General features: G+C 58.1%; 1 protein-coding gene across 5 annotated transcripts in view; it reads right to left on the bottom strand.

Annotated features, from left to right (window-relative positions):
- The window catches only part of GRIN1 (glutamate ionotropic receptor NMDA type subunit 1), a 31,734-nt gene extending 16,280 nt beyond the window's left edge, over window positions 1-15,454 (bottom strand). For 3 of the 5 annotated variants that reach the window (XM_064290743.1, XM_064290740.1, XM_064290742.1), the window contains exons 1-4: window positions 15,197-15,454; window positions 12,166-12,300; window positions 8,223-8,399; window positions 5,179-5,279 (exon numbers count right to left, since the gene is read on the bottom strand). In XM_064290743.1, the coding sequence (XP_064146813.1) occupies window positions 5,179-5,279; window positions 8,223-8,399; window positions 12,166-12,300; window positions 15,197-15,454 (671 nt within the window). Of the gene's footprint in view, window positions 1-5,178; window positions 5,280-6,085; window positions 6,149-8,222; window positions 8,400-12,165; window positions 12,301-15,196 lie in introns of all 5 variants that reach the window. The other 2 variants (XM_064290739.1, XM_064290741.1) reach the window with 1 other exon arrangement.
- Window positions 15,455-16,977: the final 1,523 nt, after the last annotated feature.

The raw sequence follows: 16,977 nt of genomic DNA, 5'->3' as shown, positions 1-16,977 counted from the left end.
CAGAGGCCCTTTGTTCCCTGGGTCCTCCTCTCGTGGAGCACCATCAGAGCCCTAAGTGCCTGGGCCCGGAGACCCCACTAAGGTGACAGGTCACAGCCAACACCCCTGAGCCCCCCCACCACGTTTGGGCCCAGAGACCCCACAGAGATGACAGGCCCAGTTCTCCCCTCCCCAGTACCTGAGCTCTCCACCAGCCTGGGCCTTAAGACCACCCCAGAAGTGTCGGCCCAGGCCCCCTCCCCCAGCTTCCCAGGCCTGCCTTGCTAGCCCCCTGCCCTTGGGCTGCGACCTGGCCTATAGGAAGGACTTCCTGTTGGGCTCCCTGACTGCCCAGCCTCCCTCACCCTCAGGAGGCCCCACCCAGGTGACCTGGGGTGGGGATGGATCATTACTGATCACTCACTCACTCACCAGTACCAGGCCCTGCTCTAAACGCTTTACGTGGGTCATCTTAATTAACTCTGAGACATCCCTAGGAGGCAAGTATTAGTACTACTCCTGTGCCAGGAGAGGAAGCTGAGACACATAGGGGCACTCAGGGCATGCAAGTGGTGCTAACTGGCAGAGGCAGGCCTGTGTCTGGACAGCCCACCCCGAGCCCTTGTCCTGCCACCTCCTGGACCAGTCCCACCTCCCTCTAGACCTCCACGTCCAAAGCTTGAAAGGAGGGCAGGGGCTGTCCAGGTTGCGGATATGTGGGTGGAACCCAGTGCTGGGGAGCTGCACTGAGCATTGCAGCAAGAGCCCACCAGTGAGAGGGGCAAGGGGCCACTCACCATCTGGAGCCTGACAAGCACCTATACACCTCCCACCACCCATGCTGGGACTACCACCAGGACCTGAGAGGCTTTTCTTCTCCCAGGCACTCAGGGTGTCCCCGTGGGGGAGTCCATGATTAGGTGATGAAACAGGGGACCCAGTCCCCTGGGACTGAGGTCTCCCTGGTCACAACAAGGACCCCGGGGTCTGAGCAGGACTGTGGGGGCCACAGCGGGTCCTGGCCCCCCAGCTGCCACACCCTTCCCTGCAGGGTCTGACTTAGGTCACACCTTGAGCTTTGCTCCCCCAGTGCATGGGCAGTGGGGTGCAAGAGGGTGGACAGTTGTCCCAAGAGCTGGGCTATTTTTACAATGGCCGACCCTGGAAACCAAGGGCCCTCAGCCACCTGGAGGTCTGCTCCCCATTTTTTCATTTTCTCAAGGACTAGGCAGTAGTAGTTTTATTGATTATGCAAGGGCATCCAACTGTGTGGATTATAACAAATTATGGATAACGTTGAGAAGAATGGGAATTCCAGAACACTTAATTGTGCTGATGTGGAACCTGAACATAGATCAAGAGGCAGTCGTTCAAACAAAACAAGGGCATATTGAGTGGTTAAAATCAGAAAAGGTGTGCATCAGGTTTGTATCCTTTCACCGTACCTATTCAATCTGTATGCTGAGCAAATAATCCGAGAAGCTGGACTATATGAAGAAGAACTGGGAGTCAGGATTGGACGAAGACTCATTAACAACCTGCAATATGCAAATGACACAAACTTGCTTTCTGAAAGTGAAGAGGACTCAAAGCACTTACTGATGAAGATCAAAGACTACGACCTTCAGTATGAATTACACCTCAACATAAAGAAAACAAAAATCTTCACAACTGGACCAACCAATAAGCAACATCATAGTAAATGATGAAAATATTGGAGTTATCAAGAATTTTATTTTACTTGGGTCCACAATCAATGCCCACGGAAGCAGAAGTCAAGAAATTAAACAACATACTGCCTTGGCCAAATCTGCTACAAAAGACCTCTTTAAAGCGTTAAAAAGCAGAGATGTCACTTTGAGGACCAAAGTGTGCCTGACCCAAACCATGGTGTTTTCAGTCACCTCATATGCACGTGAAAGCTGAACAATGACTAAGGAAGACTGAAGAAGAATTGATGTCTTTGAATTATGGTGTGGACAAACAATGTTGAATATACCTTGGGCTACCAGAAGAATGAACAAATTTGTCTTTGAAGAAGTACAGCCAGAATTCTCCTTAGAAGTTGGGATGGTGAGACTTTGTCTCACTTCCTTTAGACATGTTATCAGGAGGGCTCAGTAGCTGGAGAAAGACATCATGCTTGGTAGAGTAGAACCCAAAAGGTAAAGTAGAGGGCCAAAAAAAAAGAAGACTCTCAATGAGACTGATCGACACAGTGCTTGCAACAATGGGCTCAGACATAGCAATGATTGTAAGGATGGTGAAGGACTGGGCAGTGTTCTGTTCTGTTGTACATAGTTCATTATGAGTTGGAACTGACTCGATGGCACCTAGCAACAACAGGCAGTAAAGATGTGCAAACCATCCTTGTTTGCTCTAATGAGAATGCTTGAAGAACTAGATGGTGCCCGGCTACAACCGATGACTGCCCTGACAGGGAACACAACAGAGAACCCCTGAGGGAGCAGGAGAGCAGTGGGATGCAGACCTCAAATTCTTGTAAAAAGACCAGACTTAATGGTCTGACTGAGACTAGAAGGACCCCAGAGGTCATGGTCCCCAGGCCTTCTGTTAGCCCAGGACAGGAACCGTTCCCAATGCCAATTCTTCAGACAGGGATTGGACTGGACTATGGGATAGAAATTGATACTGGTGAAGAGTGAGCTTCTTGGCTCAAGTAGACACATGAGACTATGTGGGCAGCTTCTGTTTGGAGGGGAGATGAGTGGGCAGAGGGGGTCAGTAGCTGGACGAATGGACACAAAAAGAGAGAGTGGAGGGAAGGAGTGTGCTGTCTCATTAGGGGGAGAGCACCTAGGAGTATATAGCAAGGTGTGTATAAATTTTTATTATATATGAATTTTTGTATGAGAGACTGACTTGATTTGTAAACTTTCACTTAAAACACAATAAAAATTAAAAAAAAAAAAAGAATGCTCTTGGTGGACATAAGCAGCAGAAAGTTGAGGTGCTTCTGGCCAGTGCCACACTGCTGACCCTGGTGTGCCCACCGTCAACAGTGCCGGCCAAGACCTGGCAGAGAATCACACCTCCTCCACAAAGTCTGGGCTGTGGCCTCGGGGGGAAATTGGCTAGGTGGAGTCACAACCACGCCACACAGGAGGCAGCTTTGATCACTGCAACAGCTATCGATGAAAACCCCATCAGTCAGACCTCATCATCCTGTTTTATGGAAACAATAGGTCCCAGGAAAGACAATTTCAGTAGAATAAAAATTAAGAGTTTGGAAATGAATTCTTTGCACTGTATAGAAAACTGGTGAGGGATAAAGACTGTACGTGTGGTGTGTACACGGTCCATGTGCACATGTGTTGTGTGTGTGCATCTGTCTCTCGTGAGTGTGTCCCTTTCCCTGGGCTGATCTTTTCCTTGGAGCCAAGCCTGGCAAGCCTGTCCTGGGTGAATGAAGCCCGGTGCCTGCAGAGCAGGGACTCATCGGCTGGATGGAAAACAGCAGGGCTGGGACCGGGTGCGTTGGGGCTCTGTGGACCGGCTTCATGTGTGGCTTCTGGCCTGTGTCCCGGCGGTCACTCAGATTACATACAGGAATGGGGCAGGGACAGCTTCGTTGAGAACGGGCCCAACTGTTGAACACATAAGTTTTGGGGAAAATGGGTTCCTTGAGCTACCTTGTCCTGCATGAAGTGGGTCTTCCTCCTACTAACCAGCTGTTTGTCCATTTGCCTGTCTGTCCATCTGCCCACCGGCTGGCCATCTTTCCATCCTGTCACATTTACCCAATCTTCCTCAAGCCCTCTGTTGAGTAAAAACCCACTGCTGTCCAGACGATTCCAACTCGTAGCGACCCTATAGGACAGAGTAGAACTGCCCCACAGAGTTTCCAAGGAGCGCCTGGTGGATTCAAACTGCTGGCCTTTTGGTTAGCAGCCGTAGCACTTAACCAGTACACCACTGAGGCCAGGTGTAAATGAGTCGAGCTGGGGAAATCATAGTCTGGAGGGCTTTCCCTGGACCCTGCTTGCACAGCCCCTAACCTTGCCTGGGCACACCTTTAAACTCTTCTCAGGGATCCTTGTGTGGCTTTCTCTGCAGTATCCAGGGTCGGGTGGGTGGTGGCGTGGGCAAGTGACCAATGCTTCTGAACCCTGGTTCCCCCACTGTAAGGTGGGGTGGGGGTAGGGGTGTCTCTGGTGGAGGCTGCTGGAAGAGCAGGAGAGGAGAGAATTGCTGCGGGGTGGGGCCCGCTCTTAGCACTGGCTCCTGCACTGGGGTGGGGCCCTAGCTACGTAACGGGGAGATTCCCTGCCTTCCAGTCTGGGGAGCTCCAGGTAGGTCCAACCTTAGGTAGGTCCAACCTGGCATGCTGTCCGGGCGAGGGGCACCACCCCCCCCCCCGGTCTGTGCTGAAGGGCTTGTTGATCTAACAGACTAATTTCTCCAAACACAGTCAGGGTTCTCCCCCCCTTGCAGCAGGATTTGGGGTGTGTTCATCTGGGCACAGTGCACCCTGCTGCCTCCTTCAGGGTCCTTACGGGGCTCTCCCTCTTCCTGTTCCAGGTGGCCTGTCATTCCCTTCCTGGGAGAACTTAGCCATTCGCAAATCAGGTTTTTACTGTGGTCTCATCCCCTGAGGCTGCGATCGGGGTGGGGTGGGGGGGGGCCAGGCCCTTTGCAGGACAGCCTGGTTTCCATGTTGTGGAATTTGCTTCCCCTCTCTTTCCCTCACACTGCCTGCTCTGGCTGCTCAGATCCTTCAGGCTGTCGGCCTGGGGCCCTCTCCCACCTGGGCTTATGGGCACACCTCTACCCTCACTCCCTCTGAGCCTTCCCTGGGTCCAGCTCCCAGAGCCCTCTGCTTGCTGCTGGTCACACAGTTAACTGCCCTGCACCCTGCATGTGTGTGGGTGTGCCTCCCTGAGTCAGGTGCTTCCTAAGGGCAGGCACTTCGGCTTAGCCTCCTCCATCCCCAGAACTCTCGCTCAGCACAAGGGGCAGCTAGTGACTTTGGAAGGGTGTGATGGCAGGATGGATGCATGGGAAAATGGGGGCCAGGCAGCCCACCCTCATTGATGCCATGGGTGGGGCTGTCCTTGGCAAGGAGATTTGGGGAGCTGAGGTTTGCTCTGCTCAGCGGTGGCCCCAGCGCTGGCCCAGGTGGCTGGGCCATGGCCCAGGTACAGCCCTGGGTGGATTGAGGGCCCAGCCCTGCCTCACCTGGCCGAGAGGATGATGACCCGTGCCTCCAGCTCCCGTGCCTCCATCAGCAGGGCCGTCACGTTCTTGGTGCCAGGGTCAAACTGCAACACCTTCTCAGCCTGTGGTGTGAGCAGGGGCGTTAGCAAACGGCTAGGGAGGGAACACAGCGCCTCAGGGGCGAGGGTCTGGCTGCAGCCGCTAGGAACCCCACTGCAGCTGAGCGAGGGCCGCGTGGCGTGCGTGCACCCGGCTCCTGCGCTCCTGTCCGCCTGCCTGCCTCTCCTGGCCTGGCCTGGCCTGCCTCTCTGGTCCTGCCATCCAGCCTGTGGGCTCTGCTCTCACTGCCTGAGGCCCTTTCTGCTCTCTCTGCCTCTCTGTTCTGTTTCTCCACCGCTCACACTCCTCTCCTGGTGTTTGCACTGAGCATGCAAGCTGGAGTGGCCCGAGACTCAGAAAGGCGTGCAGCGGACAGGAAACAAAAGTTTCGGAATGCAACCGGGAGCTGAGATGGGGCCGACTGATCCAACACCACGGGAGAGCCTCTCTCTCAGGCCTGGTCTCTCAGGCCCCTGCAGGAGTGGCCTGGACTCCCGGTGGCCAGGCAGCCGGGCAGGCTCCCTCCCGGGTTCCTCGGAGGAAACCCTGGTAGACCCGGAGGTTCGCATGCACTTCCCGGAGAGCGGCACTTCCTGCGGCTCTGCCTTCAAGGCCAGAGCGGGTGGGCCGCGGGCACCCACGCCGCTTTCGCCTGCCCTCGCCTGCCTGCCTGCCTGCCTGCCTGCCTGCCTGCCTCACGAGCTCGCTCTCCTCCTGGCCGCTCGGGCCTGCGGCTGGCGCGGCTCTGCCGGACGCGGCCGTGTGGCCGCGGCACCGCAGGCCAGGGCGCCCTAGTCGGTGGGTGGCGTGCACGTCCATGCATATATACCTTGGGTCCGCGCTTGTTGTCATAGGACAGTTGGTCGAGGTTTTCATAGTTCCTTTTTTTACTCTGATGAATAATGTGCACAGAGAAAATATGCAGACACAGAAGATTATAAACGGTTGAAAATGACGGCGCCAAAGCAATCACACCACCTCCTCGCACGTCTGCAGACGGGCTGTACCTGGAGCTCGCAAACACCTGGCCAGGGCGGGGCCGGGGCCGGGGGGCTGGGGGCGGGGTGAGGCCGGGCGCGGCAGCCAGGGAGGCTCCAGCCACGGAGCCGTGCTCTTGGAAAGGGGCCCAGCTCGGGAGAAAGGGAGGCCCTGTCCCCGCCCCCTTTGGGGTCCCACCGGCCACCCCCACCCCTGCCATGCACCTGCCTGTGGCTCCAGCAGCACCCCCAGGGCGATCCTCGTGGGCCGCGAGCAGCCCCTCCTCCATATCCTATCCTCTGTCCCTCCCACCGCCATTCCCTCCCCATATCCTCCCAGCGGCCTCTCTGGAGGTCGAGGTGTTCTCACGAACTGTAGTGTGTGTGCACATCCTGCACTCATGTGTGTGCTCCAGAGTGAGTGTGACCAGGGTTTGGGCACCGTTTGTGTGCCTGCAGGGATGAGGTGTGCCCGCTGTGTTCTGCCCGGGGGTGTTAGGATCCTGCCCTCGTGTGCACAGATGTGGTGTGGAGTGCGAAGGAGTTGTGGCGTGATGACCTGGTGGGTGTGTGTTGGCGTGGGTGCGAGGGTGTGCACCTGATCCCAGAGAAAGCGTCCGGGCGCCTGTAAGTGGGAGGATGTAGCTGGGTTGCAGGGGTGTGTGCATGTAAGTGTGTGAGGTGCAGGTGTGGCAGTGTGCACGCACTGGCAAAGTGTCAGCGTGTGATGAGAGCTGGCGGGCATGCCAGGAGGTCACTTTCTGGGCTGGCGCTGGGGTGGCATAGAGCATCTTTTTCTTGCCTGCCAAGGGTGCTCCCTTGGAAGGGGTGGGCCCTCGGCATTGTAAGCCCTCTCTCCCTCCCTCCCAGACTCCAACAATCTCCCTGATAGGACCCCCCTCAGCACCCTGTGGCCTCACCCATCCCTCCCGCCGGTGCCCTCTACTCCCTTTGGGAGCCTGTGGCACCCTAGGGGGCTGGGAGTGGGCGCCCAGTTTGATGAAGCCAGCTCTGCTTCCCGGGCAGAGCATGCTCCCTCTCCCACCCACCGCCCCTTCCCTACTCTGGCCTCCCTAGGCGCCTCCCCAACCCCTCTCCGCTGCCTGGGGGTGGGGAGCCATAGTGGGTGCGCAGCGCCCCGGGCTCTGGGCTAGGTGAGAGCGGGTCCCTGGGCGAGCGCCAGCTCCTCCTCTGACTTGCAGCAGGGCAGGCAAGGAAGGGAATGGGGGGTCGCCTCGATCCCCAGAAATCCCTGCTCTGGTCTGTCTGCAGCCCCACAGAAGGGCCCAGACTGGGGGCAGGGCGGTCAGTGCATTCTAGAACTAACTGTCTAATTGGGCCAGGGTGGGAGTCCCCAGGGAGGGAGATGCTGAGAGGAGGGGGCTGGGGTGTCTCCAGCTGAGGAAGGCCCTGACAGGTGTGGCAAATGTGTGTGATGAGGGCCATGGTGAGGGCGATGGGCAGCTGTGAGGTGAAGGGCTGCCGGGAGGCAAGGCCAGCCTGAGGACATGGAATGGGTCACAGCAGAGGGGCTCAGGTGCTTGGGGAGGGGCTTCGAGGTGCAGGAAGGAGCACGAAGGAGTCACCATCCCTCTGAGGAGGGGCGCCCTAAGGCAGGCGGCTGGGAGCCCCTCCTGTCTGTGCGACCCACCCTGTCCTGTTCTGAGTTCTGAGCCTAGTGCAGAGACAGGTGTGCGGGCCCGGGTGGGCGGGGCGTCCGGTGGGGGCGGGGCGGGGTGTTTGCGGAGCTCCAGGTGGTCCTGCCCTCGCCCCGCAGGGACTGACACGAAGGAGATTTCGACTAACGGCAAAAGCGAGTGAAATGAGCCGAGGACAGGCTGGGGCGGGCGCTCGCCAGACGTGGTGGTGCTGACCATGCACAATGGAAAGAAAAGGTGTCACACACGGAGCCACAGACACAGCGGCGGGCGGCCCGCTCCGCTCCTCTCCTGCTCCGCGCTCGGCGACCCGCCCGCGGCCGGCACTCACCTTGGACTCGCGCTCCTCCAGCAGCGTCTCCAGGCGCTTCTGCGCCGCCCGGCCCTCGTGGTCGTCGCTGACGAGCAGGATGATGTGGTTCCAGTTATAGACGCGCATCATCTCGAACCAGACGCTGGACTGGTGGGAGTAGGGCGGCACGGTGCGCAGGAAGCTCAGGTGGATGCTCTGTGGGCGGAGGGGGGCTGAGGCCGCCGCCCGGGGCCGGCCTCCTGGACCCGGCGCCCCGCTGCCTTCCCCCATCGGCACCGGGTGGGGGCGCCTGCTAGACCCGAGGTCCCCCACTGCCTTCCGCCTGTGGGACCAGGTGGGGGCTCCTGCTAGACCCGAGGTCCCCCACTGCCTTCCGCCTGTGGGACCTTCCACCTGTGGGACCTTCCACCTGTGGGACCAGATGAAACCACTTGCCTGACGCCGCCCCCCCCCACTTTCCCTGCTCCTGCCCTTCCATACTGCCTTCTTCCTCTTCCCCCCTTGCCCTCCAGTAGATTCCTACTCATAGTGACCCTATAGGACAGGGTAGAGCTGCCCCACAGTGTTTCCGAGGAGTGACTGGTGGATTTGGCTGAGGTCTTAACCTGCACTACCGGGGCTCCCCCTCTTCCCCCACATCACCTAATCAGAGATGGAGAGGTCTCAGCAGCCCTGACAGGGCATTGGGTCTCTGTGCCATACTCTGGAAATGAGCCCACCACCCCCTGGCCGCCCACCACCTGCTGGACAGTTTGAACTCTGGGGAAGTTTTCTCTGACAGGCAACATCTTGAAGATCCCCAGTATAGTGCACACGGGGTCCTTCCCAAATGCAATATCTGTCTCCAGGACGTCTTCACTCTTGGGGCTAAATATTTCGTGGATTTACCGGAGTCCGGAGGCTGGCCTCGCCCTGCTTCTCTGTGTGCACTTGGGTTTGTCACTAGCTGTCCAGGAGAGCCTCCCACAGAGCCCAGTATCCTGGCATGGGCAGTCTGGCCAGGAGAGGAGCAGGCTTTGCCCTCCCTGACCTAGGCCGTCTCTGTCCAGGTAGCCACCAGTCCCTGTAGTGCCCCTCTGTACCCATATTGATCCTGTGATCCTCTGAGGCCTATAGATTCTTTTTCGCCTCCTCCCTCTTTTTGCCTGGGTCAGTGCCTTGGAACCCGTGTGCAAGAATCCCCGCTGCCTTGTCCATCACCCACCCGGCTTTGACGGGCCTTGAGGCTGGTTGTAATTGTGGTCTTGGATCCACCCTGACTCGGGCCTAGCTGCTCTGTGGGTTGTGAGATTTGGCCATGAGGGGTGGCCTCCCGTGAGGCCTGAGGGTTGGGCCCTGATGCGACAGTGCCTTCCTCTGGCTGCTTTCCTCCACACGGCTTCTTTTCCCCTTTACATGTGAGGACACTGTGGCTGGAGGGCATGGGGGGAGTGCCTGGAGGAGCAGGTCAAATGCCTCAGGTGTACGCAGAGCCTTTCTGTGCACTCAGGGCGGTGTCTGCTCAAGCCTCCAACTGACCTCCTCCTTCTGGGCCCCAAGTCTGCCTCCTCACTGGGGCAGACCCACCCCCATCTTCCCCCAGACACCCCAGGCCTGGCCAGACACTCTCTGTGCCTTCAAGCAGCCTGATCCGGACTGTGGACTCTGGGCAGAATGGATACGTAGAAGTTGGGGGAGCCCCAGGGATCCCAGCTGCAGAGCCCAGCCCTCTACTCCTCAGCTCTGCAGGCCACACAGGACATCCTGGGACAAGTAGTCCCTGCAAGTCTGTCTGCAGGTGGCCACAGCCCTGGAGGCAGAAGTGGAGCAGCCTGGAGCACACCTAGCCGGGATGGCCTCCCACACCACCAAGTCCTCAAATGAGCTGGTGGGTCCTGCCATACTCATGGGCAGGCCAACATCTGTGTGGCCTGGAGCAAGTCCTCTGGCTCTCAGGCTGTGGTATCTCTGCCTGCCTCACAACTCTTCTAGCCACGATTCCAGGGCTGGGTGCTGTATCCAGAGCACCCAGCCCATGCGTCAAGGGGACTCCTCAGGGGGCTGAGCCCTGGTACCCTCAGTCCTGAGGCACGGAGCCCCAGACCACCTCCTTCCACCATGAGCGCCTCCTGAGTGCACCCGGCACAAATGCAGACACAGACCCATCATATTCTGGGGCTAAGAGGCGAAAGCCATAGCTCTTGTTCCTGTCTGTATGACTCACCCCCTCCTCTGCATGACCCACCCCCTCCTCAGTATGACCCACTCCCTCCTCTGTGTGACCCACCACCTCCTGCCTGTGTGGCCCACCTCCTTCTCTGTGTGACCCACCCCTCCTGCCTATGTGACCCACCTCCTCCTGCCTGTGTGACCCACCTCCTCCTGCCTGTGTGACCCACCTCCTCCTCTGTGTGACCCACCACCTCCTGCCTGTGTGACCCACCCCCTCCTCCTTTATGTGTCCCACCTCCTCCTGCCTGTGACCCACCTCCTCCTGCCTGTGTGACCCACCTCCTCCTGTCTGTGTGACCCACCCCCTCCTCTGTGTGACCCACCTCCTCCTGCCTGTGTGACTCACCCCTTCCTTGGTGTGACCCACCCCCTCCTGTCTGTGACCCACCTCTTCCTCTGTGTGACCCACCTGCTCCTGCCTATGTGACCCACCCCCTCCTCCTTTATGTGTCCCACCTCCTCCTGCCTGTGACCCACCTCCTCCTGCTCACCCCCTCCCCTGTGTGACCCGCCTCCTCCTGCCTGTGACCCACCCCTTCCTATCTGTGACCCACCCCCTCCTATATGTGACCCACCTCCTCCTGTCTGTGTGACCCCCCTCCTCTTTTGTGTGTCCCACCTCCTCCCCTGTGTGACCCATTGCCTCCTGTCTGTGACCCACCTCCTCCTCTGTGTGACCCACCCCCTCCTCCTTTGTGTGTCGACCTCCTACCCTGTGTGACTCACCCCCTCCTGCCTGTGTGACCCACCTCCTCCTGCCTGTGTGACCCACCTCCTCCTGCCTGTGACCCACCTCCTTCTCTGTGTGACCCACCCCACCTTCCTTGTGTGTCTCCCTGGAGTGTCCTGCATGTCCTTCTCCTGCTCCCCAACTCCCCTCTTCTAGATCCATGTTCCACTTCTTTCAGAAAGCCTTCCTGGCTATTACTTCTTCCAGACCACAACCTCTCCTTCTGTGGGGTTGCTCTTGGCATCTCTGATCCTTCTGCCCATGTGTGAGTGTGTTCAACACCTTGAGGGTGTGAGTGTGTGTTAGTCTGTATTTGAGTGTGGGCGTGTGAGCGCACAAGTATGTGAATTGAACATGTGAGTGTGAGTGCATGGATTTGTGAGTGTGTGATATGTGTATGGGTATATTGAGTTCATTGTGAGTGTGTAAGATTGTGTGTCAGCATGGATGTGTGAGCTCTAGGAGGGTAACCTATGAGCACGTGAGATACTTGTGAGCAAGTGTGATGTGAATATTCACAAGTACTATGTGTGTAAGATGGTTTGTGTGCACATGTTAATATGTGTGGGAGTGTGTTGTGAGAGTGAAAGTCTGTGTTGAGTGTGTGAGTGTAGGTATGAGTGCATATGGGCGTATGTGGAGGGGTGTGCATGGATGTGTAGGTGTGTGTGTATAAATGTCTGTGAAACTGAGTGTGTATGTGTGTGAGTATGCATGGGTGTGAATGTGTGCATGAGTGTGTATGGGTGTGTGACTGACTCTGAAACTGTGTGAGTTTATGTGCAAATGTGTGTATGGGAGAGTGTGTGAGGGAGTGAGGGTGTGAATATGCACAAGTGTGTGTGTTCATGTACACCCTCCTGCTCCATGGAGGCAGATCCCGTGGTCTAAGCACCTAGGTCCCCTCCTCCACTTCACAACAGTGCTGGCCAGCCCTGCCAGGTCAGCTGCCTGTGGCCCTGGGCTGCACGGAAGCAGAGAGCCAGCTGGCTGGGTCCCTGGTGCAGAGGTCAGGCTTACCTTGTCCGAGTAGATGGACATGCGGGTGGTCAGCCCCAGGACAGGGATACGGTAGAAGCCAGCAGTGTAGGAGACGGGAGTGGGAGTAAAGTGGTCGTTGGGGGTAGGAGGGTGGCTAACTAAGATGGCATAGACCTGTGGACACAGAAGACAGAGTCAATGTGAGCAGGCAGGCACTGCCCAGAGCTGGCCAAAACCTGGAAGCAGCAGAGGTGGAACTTGGCAGGCAAGGAGGGGTCCAGGTGCTGCCATGTGTGCACACGCACAGCCCAAGACACATGCTGACTCTGCCACAGAAGCCCTGCCCCCCAAACCCACAAAGCGGGATCCTATCACCACCCTCTCAGTGAGCAAATTGTGGAGGCAGCAAGCGTGACTTCAGGGGCCAAGTGGACACACAGTGAGATGGAGACCCTTGAACCCACTTACTACCCAGCCAGTGTTCCCCAATGCCCCAGGTACCCCCCTCCCATCACTCAGCTGACCAGGAGCCCCAGAGGGGCTGTCCAGAGGTGGTGGTGGGGCCTTCAACAGGGAAGGGGGTAGGCCTGTCTCTGTGCCATCTCTGGGGCTTGTAACCCCCCCCCCCCCACTGACTGGGAATGAACTCCAGACCACACAGCTAAGGACGCCCAGCCCACCTACTGTCCCTCCTTCTGGGTGGGGGCAGGAACAGCTCAGAGACCTGAATCACACATTGTGAGAGACCTCACGAGCTTTAGCAAGACGAATTTGGCAAGGAGCTGCCAGGGACTCCTCATGCCTCTGCTGGTGTCTCCCAGGGCCTGGGCCCTGGCTTCACTGGGCTTCGACCAGAGCCCGTCCTGACGTTGAGTTCTGACCTCCTCCCACAAGGCAGGGAAGGGAGACTCTGACAGTCTCACCACCAAGGCCCCCCACCACACGGTTCCGAAGCCAGTGGCTCAGCTCCCCGGTATAGGGGCCTCTCGACACAAAGGCAGAATGGCTCAGGTGTTGTTCACTGGTGTCAGCATTGAGAAGACCTGGGTCTGAACCTCAGCTCTGCCTCTGCCTCCTGGTCCACAGATCCCATCTGCTTCTGCACATGCTGTGGGGTACAATGCTCTGATCCCACACATCAGGGTTGGGGCTGAGCTGTTACATGGCATTGGATCCAAGGGGCACAAAATAAGAGACAGCAGCTCTTGCTGCCTTTGCTCTGAGGGGACCAGACAGCCCAGAAACAGACAGCAACGCTAAGTGACTGGCCTGCCCTAGACTCCCTGACTCCACTGCCTCACCCCTCTGCTGGCCTAGATGGACCATGGGATGGACAGAAGCTGCTGGCCCAGATCTCCAGGTGGGCTCAGTCCCATTCCATGGGGTCCTAGACTGGGGCACAGGGTGGTTTGTGAGGTGGGCAGAGGTCCCTGAACAAAGCTCTGACGTGGCCTCTGTGGCTGGGGCTGTTGTGGCCTGGCTCTTCTCCTCCCTCCTCGGTCCTCGTCCCAGTCTGCACCCAGAGGTGTTGGGCCAAGGGCTGCAGGTGAGTGTTTGCATGACCATGTGTATGCGTGTGTGTGCATGTGACCATGAAGGTTTTCACAGGTGTGTGTTGGGATATTATGTATTGTAGGCCCCAGCATGTATATATTTGTATGTGTTTGCATATAGCCCATTGAGATGTAAGCACACGTGTGTGCAGGTGCACCTGGGTGCGCCAAGCAGCTTGTGTGCTCATGGATGTGGGGGCAGCTGTGTGCAAGTGAGCCTGTGCAACCAATTATGTAATGCTGATCACAGGAGTGTGTGCTAGTGTAAGTCAATGTGTGTGCACAAGCAAGTTTTTACATGTGTGTGCAAGTGGGTGTGCCTGCCATTGTGTAACATAAATTGCAGGAGTGCGTGCCAGTGTAAATCGATGTCCCTGTGCACAAGCATGTATTTACATCAGGGCTTCTAACGAGCTCGTTCCGGTTTGAACCCCTGCTGAGGACTTGCATTTCCGCCACAGATACACTGAATCAGAAGCTACAGTTTATCAAGATGCCCAGGTGATTCTTATGTATGACACATTTTGAGAACCACTGCTCCACTAGTGGTTCTCAGAGCTGGTCCCTAACCAGAAGCATTAGCATTGCGTGGGAACTTGTTAGAAACACAACTTCTCAGCAGGGGTTCAAACCGGAGGGAACCGGTTAACAGCCCTGATTTACGTGTGTGAGTGAACATGAGCAGTCGCAAGGGCGGGTGCTGGTTTAAGTCAGTGTCTCTGTGCACAAGCACGTGTGCGTGGGCCTGTGCGCCATGATTGTGCGCGTGCACATTAAGTGAGCACGTGTGAGCAGCACTTGGCAGCGTCTGTCCCGCCTCTTACATAAAGACTGCATTGCAGTCATCCTCAGCTTCATTGGAATTCAGCAGGCGGCGGCCCAGGGGCGGACAGCTCCGACAGGCGAAAGCTCAGGAGTCGTGTCCGCCCCCGCAGCGCTCCATGCTGTGCGCGCGCACTCCAGCTCCCGCCCCTACAAAGCGTGTCCCACTTAAACGCCTGGACATTTTCCCATCTCCTGCAGACCCCAGGGCCGCTCTGGGGGATGGAGAGAGAGGAGAGAGGAAGGAAACAGAATCCAGAAGCAGAAACAAAGATCGTCCCAGGCCCTGTCTCTGATACCGGCAGTGCTGGCACTGGCTGGAAGGGCACCTCTGCCCACACACCGAATGCCCACCCCCCCCCCACACTGACACATGATGACACAAACTGCCAAACACCCGCCACATAGTTGCACACATGGAGGGCCTGTCAGGTCTTAGAGCCGCAGAAGCCCCTGGAGCCCTTTTGAGGGCTGGGCAGAGTGGCAGCTGGCCAGTCTTGGGACCAAAATGGGGAAACCTGGCATCGCTGGCGTCTGGTTGTTAGTGAGGCCAGCCCTGTCCAGGCTGAGCCAGGTGACTTGGGGATCCTCTTTTAGGAGAGGGAGGGGCCAGGAAAGGATGAAATGAAACTGGGACAAGTGGGGAGGGAGGGGGATGGCAGGAGGTTGGCCGAGGGGCAGGGGCGCACAGGCACCTGGCTGGAGATGAGGTCCTCGCACACGGACAGGGCCATCTGGATGGCGTTGGGCTTGTGAGTGACGGAGGTGGCATTGAGCTGGATCTTCCAGGAGCCGTGCCGCTTGTTGGCCTGGTTCACCGCCTCGCGGAACATTTGCTCATGTTTCCGCGTGCTCAGCACGGCGCCGATGTTGACGATCTTGGGGTCGCAAGCAGCACGGGCGAAGGAGCAGGAGAAAAGCAGGGCGAGGGTCAGTAGGCTCATGGTGCTCATGGGCTCCTGCCGCCGCGGGCTTGGTTCTGCGCAGCGCGAACGCGGGGCCTTGGGTGCATTCCCCACGGGGCGCCCCGGCGGTCTTCTGGGGGACGCGTCCTCACCGTCTGCGGGAAGGGGGCGCGGAGCCTGCGGCCAGCCCCGGGCTTCTTCAGCGCAGGTTGGCTCGGCGCGGGACTGGAGCGGTGCGGACGCCCTACTCGCCGCGGCTGGCGCTGTCCGCAGTGCTGAAGCGGTGCCGAACGCCTGCCTGGTGGCTCCGCGGGTCCCAGTCCCGGTCCCGGTCCCGGTCCCGGTCGGGTGCCGCGGCGACTGCGGCAGCTGCGGAGCCGTGAGCACGGCCGGCGTCTTCTACCCCTCCTGCCGCCCCCGCTCCCCAACACGGAGCCGAAGGGGGGAGCCTCCCGCTCCGGAGCGTGCGCCTGCGTTTGTGGGAGCGTTTGCCAGAGCGCGCGTGAGTCTGGGGAGCGCCTGTATGCGTGACTGTGTGTGTGCGGAGGGGTCGCTGGGACAGTGGATTTTGCTGCCTCGGCCCTTCAGGGAGCCGAGGGTGCCACCGCGAGCAGCCTGACCCCAACATGTCTCTTACACGACCGGGTGTGTGTCCTGCGTGCCCGTGCACGAGTCCTTACTCACAGTCGGTGATATTTAGGGGCCTGATCGCGGTTGGAGACCCAGGAGTGTGAAGAGACCCTAATCCATGCCTCTGGGGAGACAGTGGGGCTTCTTTCTCCCCAGGAGGCTAAAAAATGGGGGAGAGACCCCATCTGCCTAATCTTGTGACTCGGAGTCACCCCTGGAGGGTTGGGAAGGAATGGGAGGGTGATAGAGGCTACCCTCATGTGGACAGGAGAGTCTGGGAGCCTGGACCTGCCCAGCTATGGAGAGAACAAGGCAGAAAGGAAGGAGCTGTATTTGCAGCAGCTGGGACCAAGGTTAGATACCAGGAAGCACTTGCTTCCTGAGTTGTATGCCACGTTAGACATTCCTCATTGCCTGCGTCTACTCTTCTCTCTTTGCCAGCTCCTCCCCTAGTGCCCCCAGCCCCTTCTCCCTCTGGCGTTCTGGAGCCTCCCTTGTCCCTCTGGTCCTCACCATCCTAATTCTTTGTCCTCCTTCACCCCTGGAGTGTGCTCCACCTTCCCCAGCTCAAAGGATGGCTGAAGCTCCACCCCCTGCAAGTGACATCACCGTTTCCAATAGCAACTGAGGGATTCTGCAGACCCAACAGCAAAAGCCCCCAATGGGGACAAAGCAGGGTCGTCCTTATACCTAAGTGTTGCCCAGAGCAGCAGAGAAGGAGGAGCTATGCCCACATTAGAGGTACCCTCACTACTCCCTCCAGCTCTCAGCCCAGCTGACCTTCCCCAAAAGCCAAAAGCAGGGCCCTGTGAGATTCCCCCGGCACCAAGAGGTGCTTTGCCTTCTCCATTGCTCCTCTCCCTCCCTCTTGTGGGAAAACTGTGCTTGGAGGCTGAACTGCCCAATCCTTCGAAAGGCCCCCATCTCTCTGTTGAGGGGTC

This window comes from Loxodonta africana, chromosome 9, assembly GCF_030014295.1.
Source record: "Loxodonta africana isolate mLoxAfr1 chromosome 9, mLoxAfr1.hap2, whole genome shotgun sequence".
Classification (NCBI taxonomy): Eukaryota; Metazoa; Chordata; class Mammalia; order Proboscidea; family Elephantidae; genus Loxodonta; species Loxodonta africana.
The sequence above is the reverse complement of the archived record's forward strand: the minus strand, read 5'-3'. Positions and strand labels throughout refer to the sequence as shown.